The 22,842-nt window shown below is 37.6% G+C and overlaps 1 protein-coding gene across 2 annotated transcripts in view; it reads right to left on the reverse strand.

Annotated features, from left to right (window-relative positions):
• BTBD8 (BTB domain containing 8) overlaps positions 1-22,842 on the reverse strand; it is a 94,675-nt gene that overhangs the window by 49,644 nt on the left and 22,189 nt on the right. Inside the window, exons 3-4 of one of the 2 annotated variants that reach the window (XM_041748610.1) lie at positions 19,533-19,768; positions 16,266-16,383 (exon numbers count right to left, since the gene is read on the reverse strand). In XM_041748610.1, the coding sequence (XP_041604544.1) occupies positions 16,266-16,383; positions 19,533-19,768 (354 nt within the window). Of the gene's footprint in view, positions 1-16,265; positions 16,384-19,532; positions 19,769-22,842 lie in introns of those variants that run through there. The other variant, XM_041748611.1, reaches the window with a different exon arrangement.

Genomic DNA, 22,842 nt, shown 5'->3' on the forward strand with positions numbered 1-22,842 from the left:
GAGAAAGGTCAGTCTTTTCAACAAATAGTGCTGGAACAATCAGACACCCACATACAAAAAAGTAAACCTAGATACAGATCTTTAACTTACACAAAAATTAACTCAAAATTGATCAGAGATCTAAATGTAAAATATAAAACCCTACACCTCTAGAAGAAAACACCAACATAGGATCTTGGGTTTGGTGAAGAATATAGTACAATATCAAAGTACAATCCATAGAAGAAAAAACTGATAAGTTGGATTCTATTAAACTTAAAAACTTAAGCATGGAAACTAGTCAGTAATATTTTATTATATATTTGAAGGTTGCCAGAAAAGTAAATCTTAAAAGTTCTTATCACAAGGAAAAAAAAAAAATTTTGTAACTTTGCATGGTGACGGATGGTAAATAGACTCAGTGTGGTGATCACTTCACCATGTATACAAATATTAAATGGTTGTTGAACATCTGAAACAAATACAACATGTCAATTTTAACTCAAAAAAATTTAAAACTTTTCCTCTGTAGAAGACATTGTTAAGAGAATGAAAAGACAGGGCTCAGGGAGAAAGTATTTACAAATCACATTTCAGATACTAGATTTCTATCCAAAATATGAAAGAACTCTTAAAACCCAACATTAGACAACAAACAACCCACTTGAAAAATGAGCAAAAGATATGAACAAAAAACTCCCAGTGATATACAGATGGCAACTGATTGTATGAAAAGATCCTCGGGATCCCTGGGTGGCGCAGCGGTTTGGCGCCTGCCTTTGGCCCAGGGCGCGATCCTGGAGACCCGGGATCGAATCCCACGTCAGGCTCCCGGTGCATGGAGTCTGCTTCTCCCTCTGCCTGTGTCTCTGCCTCTCTCTATCTCTCTGTGACTATCATAAATGAATAAAAACTAAAAAAAAAAAAAAATTAAAAAAAAAAAAAAAGAAAAGATCCTCAAGATCTTCTGGCATTGGGGCGCCAGGGTGATTCAGTGGTTGAGCGTCTGCCTTTGGCTCAGGGTGTGATCCCAGGACCCTGGTATCAAGTCCTGCATCTGGCTTCCATCGGGGAGTCTGCTTCTCCTTTTGCCTATGTCTCTGCCTCTCTCTGTGTGTCTCTCATAAATAAAATTTTAAAAAAGAACTAAAACACAAAGATCCTCTGGCATTAGGGAAATAAAAAGTAAAATGAGGGCGCCTGGCTACCTTGGTTGGTAGATCATATGACTCTTGATCTCAGAGTTGTGAGTTTGAGCTCCATGTTGGGTGTGGAACCTACTTAAATTTCTTTTAAAAACTAAAAAAAAAAAAAAAGTAAAGTAAAATGAGATATAAGTACACATCTATTAGAATGACTGAAATCCAGAAAACCGACAGTATCAATTACTGATGAGGATGAGAACCAAAAGGAACTCTCACTCACTGCTAGTAGAAATGCAAGTAGGGGGTGCCTGGGTGGCTCAGTCAGTTGAGTTACTGATTCTTGATTTCAGCTCAGGTCAGGTCATGATCTCAGGGTTGTGAGATCGAGCCCCACACATCAGGCTTCGCACTGGGAGTAAAGTCTGCTTAAGATTCTTTTCTCTCTCTCCCTCTCCCCCTGCCCTCCCAGCTCATGGGTATGCTTGCTTTCTCAATCTCTCTCTCTCTCTCTCTCTCTCTCATAAACAAACAGGAAGGAAGGAAGGAAGGAAGGAAAGAAGGGAGGAAGGAAGGAAAGAAGGAAGGAAGGAAGGAAGGAAGGAAGGAAGGAAGGAAGGAAGGAAGGAAGGAAGGAAGGAAGGAAGGAATGCAAGTGGCACAGCCACTTTGAAAGATAGTTTGGCAGTTTCTTACCAAGTTGAACATAATCTTATCAGACGATCTGATAATCATATCCTATTTAACCAGCTGATCTGAAAATTACGCCCACAAAAAACTTGCATACAAATGTTTGCAACAGGGATCCCTGGGTGGCTCAGTAGTTTGGCGCCTGCCTTTGGCCCAGGGCGTGATCCTGGAGTCCCGGGATCAAGTCCCACATCAGGCTCCCTGCATGGAGCCTGCTTCTCCCTTTGCCTGTGTCTCTGCCTCTCTTTTTCTCTCTGTGTCTCTAATGAATAAATAAATAAAATCTTAAAAATAAAAAAAGTCAAAAATAAAATAAAATAAAATCACCAAGTCTAAGGCAACTATAATGTCCCTCAACAGGTGAATCAATAAACTGTGGTATATTCTTAACAACAGACATTATCCAGTGATAAAAAAGGAATTAGCTCTCAAGCCACACAAAAACATGGATGAATCTTAAATGCATATTTCTAAGCAAAAGAAACTATTCTGAAAAGGCTACATACTGTATGATTGTATTATATGACATTCTGGAAAAGCCAAAACTGTGAAGACAATTTTGAAAATTGCCAGAAATTTGGGGAGGGCATCAATCACAGGAAAGTTTTAGGTGAAACTATTCTGTATGATAACTGCAATGGTAGATGTAGGACAATATCCATTTATAAAAACCAAAAAAACTTTAAGCACAAGTGAACTTTAAGGTATGTAAAGACAAAATATTTTGGAGGAGGTCAGGGGACCCTGGGATGAAATGCAGTCTGTTACAAAAGAATCTAACTGCATTACAAATGTATGAAATAACCTCACTGAAGGGAGTGGAGAAGGAAGGTCCTGGCCTAAATAACTTTGGAAATGAGTACAGACTACAAGAATAAAGACAAAAGAACCAAATACAAACACTGTACACCAGTTGGTGAAGCTGTTTCTCATAAAATAGAGATTAACAATTCTGTTTTGTTTTTTTTTTTAAGATTTTACTTATTTATTCATGAGAGGCACAAAGAAAGAGGCAGAGACATAGGTAGAGGGAGAAGCAGACTCCCTGCAGTAAGCCAGATGTGGGACTCCATCCCAAGACTCCGGGATCACGACCTGAGCCAAAGGCAGATGCTCAATCCACTGAGCCACCCAGGTGTCCCTGAGATTATCAATTCTAAAACCATTATGTATGTATGTATATGTGTGTGTGTGTGTGTGTGTGTGTGTGTATACTAGAACAATTAAGTACTAGATATTGGAATATGAAAGCCAAGCTTGTCACTGTTATAGAAGATTACAAACAAGTAAGGGAGTAGACTAGGATGATCTATGTGGTGGCAGATTAGTATTGGAGACATCAATATGAATTTATACTTAGCTTAATATAAAGATGGATTCATATAGAAATATTTATAGATACGTGCATATATGCCGGTGAATATAACACATATATTTCTTTGCTCTGTCGGCTGAGAGGACCTAAAAGAAAACAGCAACAAGCACACCCAGTATCCAGATACTAGTTTCTAATTCCATTAGAATAAAAGAACCAGGGTTCATTAGAGAAATGGTTGATTCTAGGACAGATGAGCTTAGAGTATTTTTAGTGTCAAAAAGTAAGGAAATGCTACACACACACACACACACACACAATGATGTGGGGGTTGTTAAAGGGATATAAGAACACATTGAAAGAACTCCTGTAGCTAAAGCTGGAACAGTTTCAGCAATAAAATAAATAAGCTAAAGTAAAGTATAAGCCAAATTACAAACCAAAGCACAAAATGTAAGTCAAAGTACAAAATAAATTTTTTTTTCCATAGACCAACAGAGTTAATATAATATTGCCATTTCCAGTGATGCAGAATACAGCTGCAGTTGTGTTTCAAGGAGAAGCTTATTGAGGATGGCCATCCCAACAGCATGATGCCACTCCTGGGCCAGTCTGCAGCCTCAGTAGATACTCTTCCATAGTGGTGAGGCCCTGGCTCCACCTCTGGTTATCCTGTACTGTCCATATCATTATAGTTCAGTGTGCAAGACTTTTCCTTTTTCATCAAAAGCCTCTGCTCAGTGCTCTGCAGCTTAGTTTCTGTTTGTCCACTCTGTTCTGTCCTTTATCATAAGATCTGCTGAATCACTCCTGAATTTCTGTATATACTGATATATAGAAATGACTGAATAAATAAATGGGGAAAAGATGCAAATTTCTTGTGCAAAAGAATTCCAAATAATTTAGATACATACTATTCCCTCAAGAAGGTGAGCCCTAACTCCCATCCCTTAAGTGTGGGCTATATACAGTTCTTTCCAGAGAGTATAGTGTGCAAATGGGAGATTGGGGATGGTGATGAGAATAACTTTACAGTGCAAAAATCAAACAAAAACTACCTTAGCCAGGTGATCAAGGTTAACATCAACAGTAATAAGTCACTACCATTACATGTACCCACGAAATGATATAATAAGAAATGACACTTTATCCTTTTGAACTTCCTCACCAAAACCTATAACCTATTTAATGGTGAAAAAATTCAGATAGGGACGCCTGGGTGGCTCAGTGGTTGAGCGTCTGCCCTCGGCTCAGGTTGTGATCACAGGGTCCTGGGATCAAGGCCCACATCAGGCTCCCTACAGGGAGCCTGCTTTTCCCTCTGTCTGTGTCTCTGCCTCTCTCTCTCTCTCTCTGTGTGTCTCTCATGAATAAATAAATAAAATCTTTTAAAAAATCAGATAAACTCCAATTGAGGAATATTTCTACAAAATACTTGCCCAGAGCTCAAACTGTCCAAGTCATCAAAAACAAGTAAAGTCTATGAAACTGTTACAGCTAAGAGAAGCCTAAAGAGACATGACCATTAAACGTAATGTGGCATCCTGGATGGGACCCGGGGGAAAAAAAGATATTAGGCAAAAACTATAGAATTCTGAATAAACTATGGACTTTAGTTAATAAGGTCTCAATGTTGGTTAATTGTACCAAATGTACTACACTAAATGTAGATAAAAGATGTTGATAATATGGGAACTGCGTGAGGGCATATGAGAATTCTCTGTACTCTTCCCAGTTTTTCTGTCCTAAAAAATAAAGGATATTAAGAAAAAAATTAAAGGGATGCCTGGGTGGTTGAGCATCTGCCTCTGGCTCAGGTTCGAGTACCACATTGGGCTCCTTGCATGGAGCCTGCTTCTCCCTCTGCCTGTGTCTCTGCCTCTCGTTCTGTGTCTCTCATGAATGAATGAATGAATGAATGAATAAAAATAAATAAATAAATAAATAAATAAATAAATAAATAAATAAATAAATAAAGTCTTAAAAAAATTAGGGATGCCTGGATGGCTCAATGGTTGGATGACAGCCTTTTGGCTCAGGGCATGATCCTGGAATCCTGGGATTGAGTCCCACATCGGGCTCACTGCATGAAGCCTGTTTCTCCTCCCTCTGCCTATATCTCTGCCTCTCTCTCTCTGTGTCTCTCATGAATAAATAAAACCTTTTTATTTTTTTATTTATTTATTTTTTTTTATAAAACCTTTTTAAAAATATTAGGGATTCTGCTTCCACTTTTGAAAGGTAACTTTTCTACATTAACAAGTAGAAAAGTGAATAAAATATGACACTGGAAAAAAAAAAAGGTAGTATAGGACTGATTCCTAAAAGAGGGAAAACTAATTAGGTAAGTCCTATAGTTATGATACTTTTCTTCCTGGAAACAAATTGTAGATCATGGCATAGGGAGAACAAACACAAGAAGAGCCTGGTTGTCTTCCTGAGTTGAGAAGACTAATATAGGAGCTTCAGGAGGATAAGTCAGATGGAATTTATGGGGCACAATACAATGGAGGAGGGAGTTATGAGAAAAAGAGCTCCAGAAATGACAGGAATTAAGTTTTGTCTGTATATAATCCCCTGCCCACCTCCCTCCTAGTAATCCTCAGTTTTTTCTCTGTAATTAAACAAAAAGCCTGTTTTCTGGTTTGCCTCTCTCTCTCCCCCACCCCATGTTCACTTGTTTCATTTCTTAAATTCCACATGAGTAAAATCATACAGTAATTCTTTTTTTGACTTATTTTGCTTAGCACAATACACTCTAGCTCCATCCACATCATTGCAAATGGCAAGCTTTCATTCTTTTTGATGGCTGAGTAATATTCCATTGTGTGTGTGTGTGTGTGTGTGTGTGTGTGTGTGTATCATATCTTCTTTATTCATCAGTTGCTGGATATTTGGGCTCTTTCCATAAAATTTGGCTATTGTTGATACTACTGCTAAACACTGGGGTGCATGTGCCCCTTTGAATCTGTAGTTTTGTATCCTTTGGATAAATATCTATTAGTATGATTGCTGGATCATAGGGTAGTACTATTTTTAACTTTCTGAGGAACCTCCATACAGTTTTCCAGAGTGGCTACACCAGTTTGCATTCCCACCAACAAGGTAAGAGGGTTCTCCTTTGTCCAAATCTTCACCAACAACTGTTGTTTCCTGTATTGTTAATTTTAGCCGTTCTGACAGGTGTGAGGTAATATATCATTGTACTTGATTTGTATTTTCCTGATGATGAATGATGTTGAGCATCTTTTTTTTTTGGACTGGTAGTAGCAGGCCGAAACCCTAGTTTATTTCAGCATCAGCAACATCTTAGCCGTCACAAAAATAAACTCTACCAAGGGTGACAGAAGTCTCTACAGCAAGGCTAAGGGCTCAGCTGCCAAGTGGCGAACAACAGAGGGATGCATGGTGGGCACTGCCCGGGCAATAAGTTAGGAAGCAGCGGGGCTGGTGGTGGTGGCAGATGCTGCTCCATCTCGCTGAGCAACTTCACACCATCCACCACCATCTGTACCAGCTCCACCTCTGAGAAGCCCAGGCGGTCTGCGTTGGAGACATCAAAGACACCACCCACAGCAGCTGTGTCCACACCACCTGTGCCTCGTTTCTGAAGCCCCAGCCGCTTGAGCACCTCCAGGAACTTCTCATGCTTGCCCAGGAGGGGCAGCTTGATGTGCACACCTGCCCGCAGGCCTGTGCCCAGGTTGGATGGGCAAGTGAGGATGTAGCCCAGGTGAGGGTTCCACATGAATTCATAATTCTTTGACTCGAAGTGTTTCAATCTGGGTGAGGCCGTTGCAGAACCGAGTGAACACCTCCTTCATGTTGCCCCCTTTCTGCATGGAGATGACCTGCAGGTGGTCTTCCTCGTTGATCCACACCAGGAAGGTCTTATTGTCATTGTGCCAGATGCCACAGGCATCTGGCCAGTCGCAGGCCATGCCCGAGGCCAGGAGCAGGGGTGACATGGGCTTATCGAAGAGGAAGTGGTTGTCGATGAGCTACTGCTGCTCCGCCTCAGTCATGTGTTGAGCATCTTTTCATGTGTCTGTTAGCTATCTGTATGTCTTTGGGAAAATGCCTATTCATGTCTTCTGTCCATTTCTTAACTAGATTATTTGTTGTTTGGGAGTTGAATTTGATAAGTTCTACATAGATTTTGGATACTAATCCATTACCAAATATATCATTTGCAAATATGATTACATCTTCCAAAAGAATAAAATCTGTGAAAATCTGTAGTTGAGTGTAGCCACCTTCATGAATTATCTTAGCTAGATCTTCTGTATAACTTGCTATAGCTTCTACACCAGCACTTGGCGCTTCACCCTGCACTTCTTTTTTTTTTTTTTTTTAAGATTTTATTTATTTATTCATGAAAGACACACAGAGAGAGGCAGAGACACAGGCAGAGGGAGAAGCAGGCTCCATGCAGGGAGCCCAACATGGGACTCGATCCTGGGACTCCAGGATCACACCCTCGGCCAAAGGCAGGCACTAAACCGCTGAGCCACCCAGGGATTCCCTTCACCCTGCACTTTTATGTTATGAAGACAATTTCTTTCCTTCAACCTCATGAACCAACCTTTACGGGCTTCAAAATTTGCTTCTACAGCTTCCTCACCTCTTTGAGTCTTCATAGAATTGAAGAGAGTTAAAACCCTACTCTGGGGGATCCCTGGGTGGTGCAGCGGTTTGGCGCCTGTCTTTGGCCCAGGGCGCGATCCTGGAGACCCGGGATCGAATCCCACGTCAGGCTCCCGGTGCATGGAGCCTGCTTCTCCCTCTGCCTGTGTCTCTGTCTCTCTCTCTCTGTGTGACTATCATAAATAAAAATTTAAAAAAAAAAAAAAAAAAAAACCCTACTCTGGATTAGGCTTTGGCTTAAAGGAATGTGATGGCTGGTTTGAGCTTCCATCCAGACCACTAAAACTTTCTCCATCTCAAAAATCAGGCTGTTTCACTTAACATTTGTTTGTTCACTGGAGTAGCACTTTTAATTTCCTTCAATAACTTTTCCTTGGCATTCACAACTTGGCTAAGTGTTTGGCAAAAGAGGCTTAGCTTTCAACCTGTCTTGGCTTTCAACATGCCTTCCTCACTAAGCTTAATAATTTCTAGCTTTTGATTTAAAGTGAGAGATGTGCAACTCTTCCCTTCACTTGAACACTTAGAATCCATTGTAGGGTTATTAACTGGCCTAATTTCAATACTGTTGTGTCCCAAGGAATAGGGAAGCCTGAGGAAAGGGAGAAAGATAAGGGAATGGCTGATTGAGAGAGAAGTCAGAACAAACACAATACATATCAATTAAGTTTGCCATGTTTTTATGGGTGTAGTTTGTGGCACTCCAAGACAATTATAATAATAACATCAAAGATCACTGATCACCACAACAAATAATGAAAAAAAAAAAAAAGAAATATTGCAAGGATTACCAAAATGTGACCAGAGACATGAAGTGTGCAAATGGCAGTTGGGAAAGTGGCACTGATTGAACTTGTTTGCTGTAGGTTGCCATGAATCTTCAATTTGTAAAACAAAAACAAAAACAAAACAAGGGGATCCCTGGGTGGCGCAGCGGTTTGGCGCCTGCCTTTGGCCCGGGGCACGATCCTGGAGACCCAGGATCGAATCCCACATCAGGCTCCCAGTGCATGGAGCCTGCTTCTCCCTCTGCCTGTGTCTCTGCCTCTCTCTCTCTCTCTCTCTCTGTGACTATCATAAATAAAAATAAAAAAAAAATAAAAAAAAAATAAAAAAAGTCTTCTCCTTTAAAACAAAACAAAACAAAACAAAACAAAACAACAATAACAACAAAACTCATACCATCTGCAAAGCACCATAAAGCCAAACGCAATAGGAGGTATACCTGTATAAACATATAGCATGTCATAACTTACATGTGTGGCAGGCATGAGAATGCATCTCTCTGATCTTTGACTGCATAACTGACCAATGGCTCCAGTAGGGCACCCTGCATTCGTTACCACATGGGTACCAAGGCTTTCCCACAGGCTGTTCTCTACTAGTGACTGAGGACATCCAGGACACTATTCCAGAGAGATAGGGCCTTTTCTGATGGGTGACCTTGGCCTGGGAACTTTCTAACACTCTGCTGATTTTCCTCAGAACTTCACTGTAGCCTAAGACAAATACTACCCAAGCTTCCTTCCTTTTCCTGTTCCTTCCATAGGCAGATCAACACAGAAGTTTGACAGCTCCTTCAGTCACCCCTGGGTTCCTTACCATGTTCTCTCACATGCATTTAGCCTACTAAATTTCTTGCAAGTATAAACCCTATCCTCATGTCTGCTTCTCAGAATATTTGCACTAATACAGCATGCTATTTCCTTTAAGTAAGATTAAAAGCATTTGAGACTTAAACAATTTCCCCAACTTTAAGACAGAAACTTCGAAAATATTCCTACTTAATTAGATACAAGCCTCAGTTTAAAAATAATTCTATATGGGGAGGCCTGGGTGGCTTAGCAGTTGAGGGTCTGCCTTCGGCTCCTGGAGTTCTGGGATCAAGTCCCACATCAGACTCCCTGCATGGAGTCTGCTTCTCCCTCTGCCTATGTCTCTGCCTCTCTCTTTCTGTGTATCTCATGAAAAATAAGAAAGAAAAGAAAGAAAAGAAAAGAAAAAAGAAAAGAAAAGAAAAGAAAAAAAAGAAAAAAGAAAAGAAAAGAAAAGAAAAGAAAGAAAAGAAAGCTGCATGAAAAAAAAATGCTGTATAAGGTGACTGGGTGTCTCAGTCAGTAAAGCATCCAACTCTTGGTCTTAACTCAGGTTTTGATCTCGAGGTTATGAGTTCAAGCCCTACACTGGGCTCTACACTGGGCGTGGAGCCTACATTTTTAAAAAAGTGCTATGAGATGGCACAGCATATTAAAAATCTTTGCCAGATTTTTCATTCTTCAACATGCCAAAAAACATTTTTCTCCTTTTGATTAAATTTAATCTCAACTGACAAGGCTGCTTCTGCTTCTGGCTCTGTCAAGATGCCCTAATTTCCCCCTTGCTCTTGCATTAGCACATTGCTTGCTATTCAATACTTCCTGATGTTAGCTGAACTAGATTCACTACTCCAGGCAGAATAATGGCCTGGATTACTTGGGGAAGCTCTAAAGAAGGAATTTTTCACTAAGACTGTTTTTGTTGTTGTTGTTGTTATTTTGTTTTTTTAAGTACTCTTGCTCCAAGAATACTTTTTAAATTATTTCTATATAACTAAATAAAGTTAAACCCAGGGTAGTGAATCAAACTTTTTGGAGTTGTCACTATTACTCACTGCACATCTTTGCAAGCATCTTAGAGAACACATACTTTCAAAAAAGCAAAGAGCTTTTTCTTAAGACATCCATTTTGACATCCATTGATTAAAGCTTTCATAAGATTAGCCTTCCTAAGTAAAAAAATTATTTGTAAAGTGTAATGGATGGATGCCCTATTATCCAACAAAATTAGAACTGATAGTTGTTTGGCTAATCAAAAATAATTAAGAGAATTTAATTATTTGTATATGTCATAATCATTTTATAATAACTTAAAAATAAATATGGAAAAGTACAACATAGGAAATATAGTCACTAATATTGTAATGACTGTGTATGGGGACAGTGGTAACTACACTTATTGTGGTGAGCACTGCATAACATAAGTTGTTGAATCACGGTTATGCACTTGAAACTAATACAATATTGTATTAGTCAACTGTATGTCAATAAAACAATCATTTTACTGAGCATTAAAATTCCAGAAATTCCAAATTATACAGGTAGAAGTATGCTAAAAAAAAAAAAAAACTTCTATACTCTTCATGGAGAGAAAACCACCAGTAATCACTTGATAATGACCTTAACTTCTTGCAGGAAATTAGCAGTCTCAAAAAACTCTCTACCCGGGGATGCCTGGGTGGCTCAGTGGTGAGCATCTGCCTTCAGCTCAGGGCATGATCCTGGAGTTCCAGAATCGAGTCCCACATCAGGCTCCCCACAGGACGCCTGCTTCTCCCCCTGCCTATGTCTCTGCCTCTTTCTCTGTGTCTCTCATGAATAAATAAAAAATAAATAAAAAATAAAAAAAGAAAAGAAAAAGCCTCTCTACCCCTAACACTGAACAATCCTTTCTCTTTTGAAATTCTCCAAACTGTTTTCATGCTCACTTGCAACCAACCAATCATTAACAAATGTACCTGAAGACCAGTTAGAATGTCTGTCCCACTTCCAAAAACTGTATCTTAATAAAATATCTGCCAATTCTTAAAAGAATACATATGGATTCATTCACAAATCTTTCACCATAAGGCCAATCCTTTTTTTAATGTGAGTTCACTGATTAGAGCCTCTTTTTTCTCACAAAAACCATATGTATATACATCTATAATTTCGAATTCAAATTTCTCTAAAATGAAGAATGAAATCTAAAACTTTTGTGAAGCACCTGATGTATAGAATCATTTTAGATTTTTGTAAATTCCCCCTCAAACTTTTACATTGTCCATCTATACTAAATTCAGTAACAATTTTTAAAATGTCTCTTCTTTATTAAATCTTCTCATTCACTTTATTTTGTACTGGAATAACTTTTTTTTAACTTTTTAAAATACTTTTAAGATTTACTTATTTTAGAGAGAGAGCGCACCAGCGGGAAGAGGGGAAGGAAAGAAAATCTCACACAGACTCTACACTGAGTGCAGAACCCAACGCGGCTCAATACCACAACCCTGAGATCATGACCTGAGCCAAAATGAAGAGTAAAACATTTAACTGACTGAGCTACCCAGGTGCCCCATAAAAACTCTTTCATACTCATATATCATTGATTTATTTAATATTTCATTAAGTTATGCTGTGAAAATGATAAGTTAAATGGCATTAAACAGGTTTGGGAACAACCCAAGTGACTCTTAGAAGACACAAACTCAATGACAAGAACGGAAAAATATAAATACAGAGAAGAGCCTCCTAAACCTTGACAGTTCTGCCTCCTGTGCTGTTAATATGTTCTATAGAGAATATCTAAAGAGCAGTTTTGTCAAGTTCAATCAAGGAGATTGTACTGCATCGGGCACCCAGTGCCTTTAGCTTTGGTACACCACTGCAACCTCCCTTAAAAGCCTGTGGCAAAAAAAAAAAAAAAAAAAAAGCCTGTGGCACTCAGGAATTTTCTGTTTTCCTTCTATTGTTATCACATCAAACCTCACAAGTGGACATGGCTGACCACTTATTACTAACAAAGTAATTAATATTAAGATGTTAGTGACTCACTTCATTGCATGGTAATTTGGAATTTTATAATTATTAAGGCTTCCTGGCAATCTGAGTAAGATAGCAAACTTTTTCTGTAAAGGGACAGATAATAAATATCAGATTTAAATATCAGGCTTTACAGGTTACTGTTGCATATGCTTGTTTTTTGTTGTTTTATATAAAAAGAGGGCAGTGACCAGATCTGAGCCATAGTTTGCCAGCCTCTACTATAAAGTATAAGACACAACAATGTGTCTCCCTTCCAGATACCCAATACATATTTATATCAACTAACATTCACTAGAAGCTTATAATGTGCCAGCTATTAGGTTATTTTGTGTGCATTACCTCATTCAATCCCCAGAGCCATCCCATGCTATAATTACTATTATTATTCTTTTCATAGATAAAGAAATTGAGACTTGAAGGCACTTCTTGACCATTCCATAAATGATGGAGTCAGAATCTAAACCCAGACTAACTTCTGAATTACTAAACTATACACTTCTAGAAAAGCTTCCAGTTAAACATATAACTGATTAATACTATGGCACAAACTAGAACACTGACCTTCTGACTGAGTGCCAATTTGCTAAATATTCAGAAAAAAATCTACATTTTAAAAGGGGAGTTGGATACTTTAACTCACTGAATGAAAAATCTAATGTTATAATATCAGGCACTGAAAAGAAAGGCATTTTGGAAAGAATATCAGATTGAGCATCAAAGCTAAAATCAGGAATCACTGCCATGCTATTTCAATAAATCAGCCCAAGAAAATCTTAATTATGGAACACAGAAGTACAACAGACAATCTTAAAAATGAAACAGATTCAATTTCTCTGGAAACACTACAATAATAAATAATGCCATAAAATGGGAGATCCCCAATAGAGTGGGTCAGGTGTGAACTTAGGGGTAGGCTGAAGATGATAGGAGGAAATAAAGACAGAAATGTACAATATCCAGATACTACTCATCTGGTGAATGAGAGCAATTCAGGCAGGAAAGTAATGTTACAGAGGTCTACAAAAGTAGGTAATGTGTAGTAGCATCCCAGGAAGCAGTACTCAGAAAAGGAGTAACATAAAAACAGGATCAATGAATTCTAAGGGGGTCCTCCATTTATTATAACCCCCATCCTTTCAAATAAAAAGCGCTCTCTTCATTTCTCCTTTGAATAGAAGTATTAGAGATAAACAAGGACAAAGATGTGAGAAGAGTGTAGAATATGCTTCATAGGGGAAAAGGCCTGTGTAGATGGAAAAAAGTAAAGTAAATTTGACTTTTCCTGAAGGCCCACTGCTGTTCCATCCCTTCTTGGATTGGGGTGAAATGTAAGTGATTCAAGCCACATTTCTCTGCTTGTCCCCCATAAGTGCATACAGGTTGTTGCTACTTTCTACACAAAAACTTGTTATCAAAGGCCTGTTGCCTGGATGATGATAGCGAACACCTATATAGTACTTTAAAGTATTTTAATCCTAATAATCACCCTGTGAGATGAGTACCTTGAGAATATCCTGTTTGATGAAGATCTGAAGCACAAAATGGTTAAATGACTTGCCCAAATTCACAGAGCTAAAAGACGGCAGGGCTAGAATTCAAAACCAGACAGAAAGGCTCCACACACAGTTCACACACTCTTAATTACTCTGTTATAAAATAACTTCTTTGGCTTAATTGTGCCACCACAAGCAAGTGACTGGCATCAAACTGCATATCAAGGGCTCCAGGCATTAAGCTAGGGATCAAGATAAAGACTGGACAGAGCAACTAGCAACGGGAGAGATAATCTTGGAAGAACCAGGTATAGAGAGAGCATGAAAAACAGACAGGGACTCAAGAAAAGAAGAAACTACCTCATTACCACATCAATTTAGACATATTATACTAGCAAACTATTTATAAAATAGACCCCTAATGTGAATATAATTCTGATCATAAATCCTGATAATTATTAGTACCTCCACTTATCTTTCAATATATGAGTACATATAATTTAAAAATGAAAACAGCCATATTACAAACAGATTTTTAGCCACACCACTAAGATAAATGTGAACGTTGACCAGCTAGAACAAGAAGTAATTCAGAAAGGTCTGATGCTGGGCTTTAAATTACATGACATGAATATATGTCTTCTGAACTACTGACATAATATTCCTTAAATTGAATAATAAAATTATGTACTAAAAGAGAGTTGTTCAGTTTGGAGTAGGAAGGTAATGAGATTTAGATTTTGCCATTGTAACTCACAGAAGTGTACTAAGTAGTAGAAAACATTAAGCCAGATCTTCTTGTAACATGTGCTCAGGAAACTGCCCTTCTAGTTAATATACATTTATTTTTTATTGCTAGGTGAACAAAATAAACCAGAAGTGTGAGCAAGAGCTCTCCTGAAATGCAAACCTAATATTCTAGATCCAGTTCCTAAAACAGTCCACTGTCAGGCAGCACACAGAGAGGCCAAATATAGACACTGTTTGAGGATATATTGCAAATGATCACAAGGTCTTGCTTTCCCCGTATGACAACAATAACCTTTGGGCTCTATAAGTAAAACTTTGGTATGATCCCCCTGTGGTTTCAAGAAAAACCTGAACACAAAATAAAATTAAATTAATTTTTAAAATAAAACTGTGTTGCCCCCCCATAAAAAAGAATGAGAGAAGCAAACAAACAAACACATATGCACACAATATTTGGAAATATATATCCATGATATGGAAAACATATTACTAAATCTGTATTATATCCTGTATTTTACTATATATATAATGCAGATTTCATAAAAATTGGAAAAATGTGCATATGTATGTACTTATAATTATAAAATACATGTTCCCCAGAGAAAAGCTCAAATTGTGAATGGTAGTCTGACTGAAACTGGGAATCCTAGAGTTTAGCAAGGTAATGCTGTCAATTAACTGGCAAAGCCAATATGAAGTTTGAGAGCACAAACATCAGTACTGTTGGCATAGTTGAATCCTATAATCTAAACCCATTGCTAATTTCACTAAGAATGTGCACCCTTGAGCCTAGAAGACTGGTTCTTGCCATTGCAAATAGCCTGGTTCTTCCTCTTCAGAAGCACCAGAATAACTTATTGACATTCTATTTAAACACAAAGAGAGGGAGGAAGAACACTGGGCTCCTCAGTGTTCTGGTTCCATTTTTTGTCCATTGTGAGGCTCAGATGTACGTCTTTCCCTTGAGTTCCCAAACAAAAATCTGTATTTCTTATTAAAAATTTTTCTTCTTTTAAGCAGATTTTAGTTACTTGCAAAAAAGAGCAGGCTTTAATTTGAAATCTAAAAGCCCAGAATGTTGAAGCAACCCAATTCTAAAGCATGATAATGGTTTTTTCAAAGTACATTGAAATACTAAGCCTTCTAATCAATGCTATTCATAAGAATATCTATTCTGAATCAAAGACTTTGAACCAAAATGCATCCAGAGAAAATATATGTCATTCAAATAGAAATAATAATTTTCAATACTATAATGCCTGTGAAATTAAAAATTGCATTTAATTACATTTTCTGTGACAGTGGCTTTCAAACCTATTTTAGGCAATAGAATATTTCCTTCTAATGAAATCTTAGGTTCATGCCCAATGCAAAGTAGAAATTCGCTCTGGCTAAAACATGCGAACATGTCTGGGGAAGGGATATGTGTGCCTATGTGAACCTGCGGGCAAAAAACTCTACCCGATGTACAACCTCTTCCCCTGTCAGGGGCTCCCTGAGGTACAACCATGACACCTCTGTGACTTTTATGAATCAGAGCTTGAAAACCACTGTGCTAGAAAGAGACAGCCACCCCTTTAAACTTTACTTTCACAAACCACGACACCAAATCAATCACATGCCTATTTACCTGTGAGCTTTAAAACTTTTTCCATCAACATAAATATCAATATCTGGGCAACAATGTTTCACGTAAAGTTTCAATAAATCTTCTCCTAATTCAGATGCAGGATCCAAGTCATAATTATCTTTAAAAGAGAAAAACAAAACTAAAAAATAGTTTCTTTCTTATAAATATCCCAAAAAATGTGTTTTAATATTAACTAAAGGTTTTCCATATAGTTATCATGATTAGCTACTAAGAGAGAGCAATAGTAACTAAAATATTTAACTGGTAATTTCAAAATAAAACAACATTAAAGTCATATATATCTTGCTTTGAAATATAAATTTCAACTTAAATAATGAAATATACCTTTTAATACAGATTTACATTTAAATATAGGTAATATTATCACAAAATTACATACCCAAATTAAAGCCACTTCATGAATATCTGACATAAGAAGTTAGAAAATTTTCCAATTTTGATGCCCTTTCTTGTTACCTATTACCTTCCTATTCCTGTTCATGACTTTTTTGGTGAAAATAACATTTGAACCAATAGATATCCAACTAAAATCAATGGGAAACTACTTAAGAATTTTAATAAAGGGAGTGCCATGATCAGACCTGTAGTTAATAAACATTGTTCTACACGGTATAAATGGAGGGTGGCACAATGAAAGGCCTAGCAACTAGAGGGGGTACAAATGTTCAAGAAAAATTGCAAAGACCTGAAATAAAGAAATGGCAGGAGGATAAAAAAGAGAAGTGTGTAATAATACTTAAGGGCACCTGGCTGGCTCAGCTGGAGGAGCATAAGTCTCGATCTCAGGGTCCTGAGTCTGAGCCCAATGTTGGTGTAGAGATTACTTAAATAAGTAAATAAATAAACTTAAAAAAATATTTAGAAGACAAATCAACAAACATGGTTCTGAATATAATGAAGGGTAAAAGAGTAACTGAGTAGAATAATAGTGATAAAATTTACATGATAGAGTACTTAAGAACAAATTATGTTCGAGGCAGATGATTAAGTCGGTTTGAGGCAGACTAAATTTTGAAATATTTAAGGTATATTTAGACAGATATGTCTAGTCAGTGGTTGGATATGAAGCTTAAAAAAATGGGAGAAAACCAATTATTTAGGGGGTATAAAGACAATGTGCCAGTGAAGGAGGCAGACGAATGGCCAAGAAGGAGAATCAAGAGAGTACAGTGTCATAGAACACAGGAAGCTTCAAGGAGGGTGACACTCACAGTAGGAAAGCCTGCAAAGAAGTTAGTAAGATGTGGACAACGAGTATCTGCTAAACTGGTCAACATGGGAGTTTTCCACGGAGGAATAGAGAAATAGTTAAGACGGGGGTTGAACAGTAAATGAACTCTTTTCACTTACAACTGCAATGTGTTTGGCCACTTTAATGGGATGCCGTGGGGCTGTGACAGAACTCTAGACAAGAGGCAGGAAAAATGAGTACTAAATATCAGCTCAACCAACTGCTCTGGGTGGCCTTGAGAAAGTCCTTTATGCTCTTAGAGTTCTCATCTATAAATCAGCTTATAGCCACTTACTCCTTAGAGTTATCTGAGACTAAATGAGATAAACTGTATGAATGGATCTACCTTAAAGCCTAGAAGACACATCCATTCATTTATTCACCACAGTTAGATGTTGTTAACACACAAAAGAGGATTCTAAGTGGGCTTAAATCAATTTAGTTATTATTGTTGTTGTACTAAATATCAGTAATAAAATCCTTTAGTTAACAGATACTTTCATATACATTCTGCTACAGTCCCTGTTTTGAAAATACCAGTTTGATCTAACACAATTGATATATTAGGAAACAATCTGAATGTAATGTGAAATTTTCATTTGCTTATGTGCATTTCACTTCCTCGCAGCTCATTCACAAGAAATACTAGGTCAATGCAAAAAACCGCACCCAGCTGAACGGAGCCATGTAAGAATACACAAAATACACAGAAACATCTTAAATATCTACCAGATACCTCAATTCACTGCATATGTTATGAGCCACAACCTCCATATCTGGTGTTATACATTTCCATCTGATTTCAGATAACCAACTGTTAGGAGACCATTTTCTATAAATATTTTTGTGTTTCCCTATGGTCTGACCTTTCTGAGCAAAGCATTGGAAAACTTGGACAAAGAATGATTAAAGAACAAACAGGTTTGGAAGCTAGAGATAACTGTGAGGTTCCAGAAAGATTTACAGGTTTTCTTCCCCTTAAAACCATTTCCCTATACTCCTGGGTGGTGAAGCTAATATGTTCCTCTCTGTTCATCAGGGAAGATTTATTTACCTTCCAAAGTAAAGACCCCTCCCTCCTACTCTCTCTTTCTCTGAAGAAGATGGGCAGATCTGCCAGTAGTCTATCAGAGTCTCCTAATTTTAGTGTTCCTCTTTTATAGTGCAATCCCACTTCACATGTAGGGTAACATCAGGCCCTCACCACCTAACCTTGTAGGGACTGGGGTTTGGGAACTTAGATGCTCTGTAACTGACAAGCAGTCGGTTTCTTGATCCAGAGGTCTCGAGTTTCCTGTCAGAATATCTACTATATGTCTCTAACTATATCATCTATACTTCTATCTTTTTTTATACTTATATTTATCTATACCTTCCTATGTCCTTAACATCCTCCTTCTGCCAATTCACAATAATTCATAAGCTGCAACCCTTCTGATAACCACTTCTACAAACAAACTGAAATTCTTTTTCAAGGTCAAATACCATATTTATTGTAGTAATGTATTTCTTAACAATTCAACCTGTGTAAAACCATACCGTTTTTATTATATTCCATCTTTTTACAACATGTCACAACAAAACTGTAAATTTTGTGCTGTGACAAAATATAATGATGATTTTATGTTGCATGTTGTTTTTAAGTAATACATATGTTATAACAACTGAATCTATAGTCTGCTTAAAGCTTTTACTGGTGTAGATTAGAATAATGATGATGACATGTGGAGGCTTAAGAGGACAATTGTGAATTATATGTGTATTATTCATAATAACCCCAACTCCAATTGTTTGGGAAAACTAGGAGTTGACTATAGGATTACTTTCACTTACCCATATAAATTTACTTTCACTTACTTTTATTACATTTACCTTCATTTATTTTTATTTCATTTACCTATTAGAAAGGAACCAGTATAATTGATTTTTGAAGTATGTTTTTCTCCAATTGTATCAGAATATAATTACTATCATGGCATTGCAATTTTATAAAAATCCACAAAAAAATGCCTCACCAGTAGAAATTAAATTGTTGTCTCCATCACTGATATCCTCTGGAACTTTATGCTTCAGAAGAGAACAATGAGATGACTTTTTATCTAAGAACTCGACAGATGATCTTCCACCATTGTCAGTGCACTTTCCAAAACTGAAGTCGTGTGTCTTTTGTGGTACTCCCCTCTCCACTATCTTTTTCTTAAGAATTTCCTCTTCATAGTTTTTTATGCTTCTGTTTGATGAATATACAATCCTAAAAGAAAATGTAAAATATTAATAAAAATAATGTTGGTGATTCTTAAAACCTAGTCTCCCAAGTGCTGCTTTCATATAATACAACGATATAATTTTTCTAAAGATTTATTTATTTATTTATTTATTTATTTATTTATGATAGACATAGAGTGAGAGAGAGAGAGGCAGAGACACAGGAGGAGGGAGAAGCAGGCTCCACGCCGGGAGCCCGACACAGCACTCGATCCCGGGACTCCAGGATCACGCCCCGGGCCAAAGGCAGGCGCCGAACCGCTGAGCCACACAGGGATCTCCCAATGACATAATTTTAAAACCATTTTTATCTGGACTAACTGGAAAAAGATCTCAAATAGCATAAAGTTTTAAAAGTAGAAAATGTTTTAATGTTAGAAAGTAATATATAATACAATCACACTAGATAACTTAGATAAAATGCACAATTCCTAGAAAGACACACACTACCAAACCTGACTTAAGAAGAAACAGAGTATCTGAACAGACCTATACTAACTACAGAGACTGAATTAGTAATTAAAAACTTTCCACAAAGAAAAATCCAGGACCAGGTGGCTTCACTGGTGAATCTACCAAATGTTTAAAGAAATAACACCAAACCTTCACAAACTTTTCCAAAAACTAGAAAGTGGCACACTTCCTAAGTCATTCTGAGGCCATTATTATCCTGATACAAAAGCAGATAGACACCATAAGAAAACCGTAGATTAATATTCCTTAGCAAAGTAACAGCAAATTGAATCTAGCAACATTTCAAAAGAATTATACACCACAAGCAACTGGGGTTTATCTCAGGAATTCAATGGTCGCTAAACAAATGAAAATCAATGCTATATATTACATGCTACGGTCTGAATGTTTGTAGACCCTCAAAACTCATATGTTGAAACCTAATGCCCAATGTAACATTAGGCAGGAGGTAGGGCCTTTGAGAAGTTAATTAGGTGAAGCCCTTATAAATGGAATTAGTGCCCTTATAAAAGAGGCTCCAAAAAGATCCCTTGTCTCCTTCCAAAATGTGAGAACACAGTGAGAAGTCAGCACCTACCACCCAAAATAGGGTCTTCATCAGAATCCTACCATGCTGGCCCTCTGATCTTGGACTTCCACCCTCCAGAAATGTGAGAAATGAATTTTTGTTGTTTATAAGCCATCCAGTCTGTAGTATTTTTTTATAACAGCCCAAAGACATCATAAAACTTTTTAAATTTAGTTCTCTTAGCAGGACTAAGACACTATATCAACAGGACAAAAACCACATGATCACATCAATAGATGCAGAAAAAACCTTTGACAAAATCTGATACCCTGTCATGATGAAACACTCAACAAACTAGAAATAGAAGGAATGTCCTCAACCTGATAAAGAACATCTATGAAAAACCCACAGCTAATATCATATTTAATGGAAAAGACTGAAAGCTTTCCTTCTAAGATTAGAAAGGATGTCTGCCTGTTCTCATTACTTCTATTCAACATTTAACTGGAGGCTGTAGCCAGGGGATTAGGCAAGAAAAAGAAATAAAAGGCATCTGGATTACAAAGGAATAAGTAAAGCTATCTTTATTTACAAATGACAAACTTGTATATAGAAGTCCTTGGAAATCCACCCCAAAACCTATTTGTTAAACAAGTTCTACAAGGTTGCAGGATACAAGATCAATATGCAAAAATCACTTGTATTTCTAAATACTAGAAATGAACGATCTAAAATAAAATTAGAAAATAATACCATTTACAATAGATTAAAAAAATGCTTACGAATATATTTCACAAAAAAGCATAAGACTTGTTCATTCAAAATTACAAAACAAGGGCAGCCCGGGTGGCTCAGCGGTTTGGCGCCACCTTCAGCCAGGGTGTGATCCTGGAGACCCAGGATAGAGTTCCACATGGAGCTCCCTGTATGGAGCCTGCATCTCCCTCTGCCTGTGTCTCTGCCTCTCTCTCTGTGTCTCTCATGAATAAATAAATAAAATCTTTTTTTTTTTTAATTTTTTTTATTTATTTATGATAGTCACACAGAGAGAGAGAGAGGCAGAGACACAGGCAGAGGGAGAAGCAGGCTCCATGCACCGGGAGCCCGATGTGGGATTCGATCCCGGGTCTCCAGGATCGCGCCCTGGGCCAAAGGCAGGCGCCAAACCGCTGCGCCACCCAGGGATCCCAATAAATAAAATCTTTAAAAAAAATTACAAAACAATGCTGAAAGCAATTATGTAAAGGGAAACATTCTAGGTGACTTTTGATTTTTAAATTTTATTTAAATTCAATCTGCCAACATACATCTTCCAGTGCTCATCTCATCATGCACCCTCCTATTTAATGCCCATCACACAGCAGATGATTTAATATTGTTAAAATGGCAATACTCTCTGAATTGCTCTATAGATTCAATGCAATATCTATCAAAATTCAACTACCTTTCTCCAGAAATTGAAAAGTCAGTCCTTAAATTCAAATAGAAATGCAAGGTACCCAGAATAGTCAAAACAATCTTGACAAAGAACAAAGATGGAGGATTCACACTTCCCAAATTCTGTTTCCTACAAAGCTACAGTCATCTGTACTGTGTGGTAGTGGCATGAGGATAAACATATAGATAAGTGGAATAGAACTTAGTGTCTAGAACTACATATATGGGCAACTAACTTTTGACAACAGATTTGTGATATTGTGATTTATAATATGAAATACATACTTGGTCTTTGTCCACTGTTCCTAGCACATATTTCCTAATACTCTTGTAATTTCCTATGCAAGAGTCATAGAGACATCTTTTGCTATAATACTTAACTTTGGGGATCCCTGGGTGGCGCAGCGGTTCGGCGCCTGCCTTTGGCCCAGGGTGCGATCCTGGAGACCCGGGATCGAATCCCACATCGGGCTCCCGGTGCATGGAGCCTGCTTCTCCCTCTGCCTGTGTCTCTGCCTCTCTCTCTCTCTCTCTCTCTGTGACTATCATAAATTAAATAATAATAAAAAAATTTAAAAAAAAAATACTTAACTTTGTTCCCAGCTTCTGAAGTAGCTCCAGATGGATGGAAGTGGAATGGA

The sequence above is a fragment of the Vulpes lagopus genome, chromosome 3 (genome assembly GCF_018345385.1).
Source record: "Vulpes lagopus strain Blue_001 chromosome 3, ASM1834538v1, whole genome shotgun sequence".
NCBI classification, from domain to species: Eukaryota; Metazoa; Chordata; class Mammalia; order Carnivora; family Canidae; genus Vulpes; species Vulpes lagopus.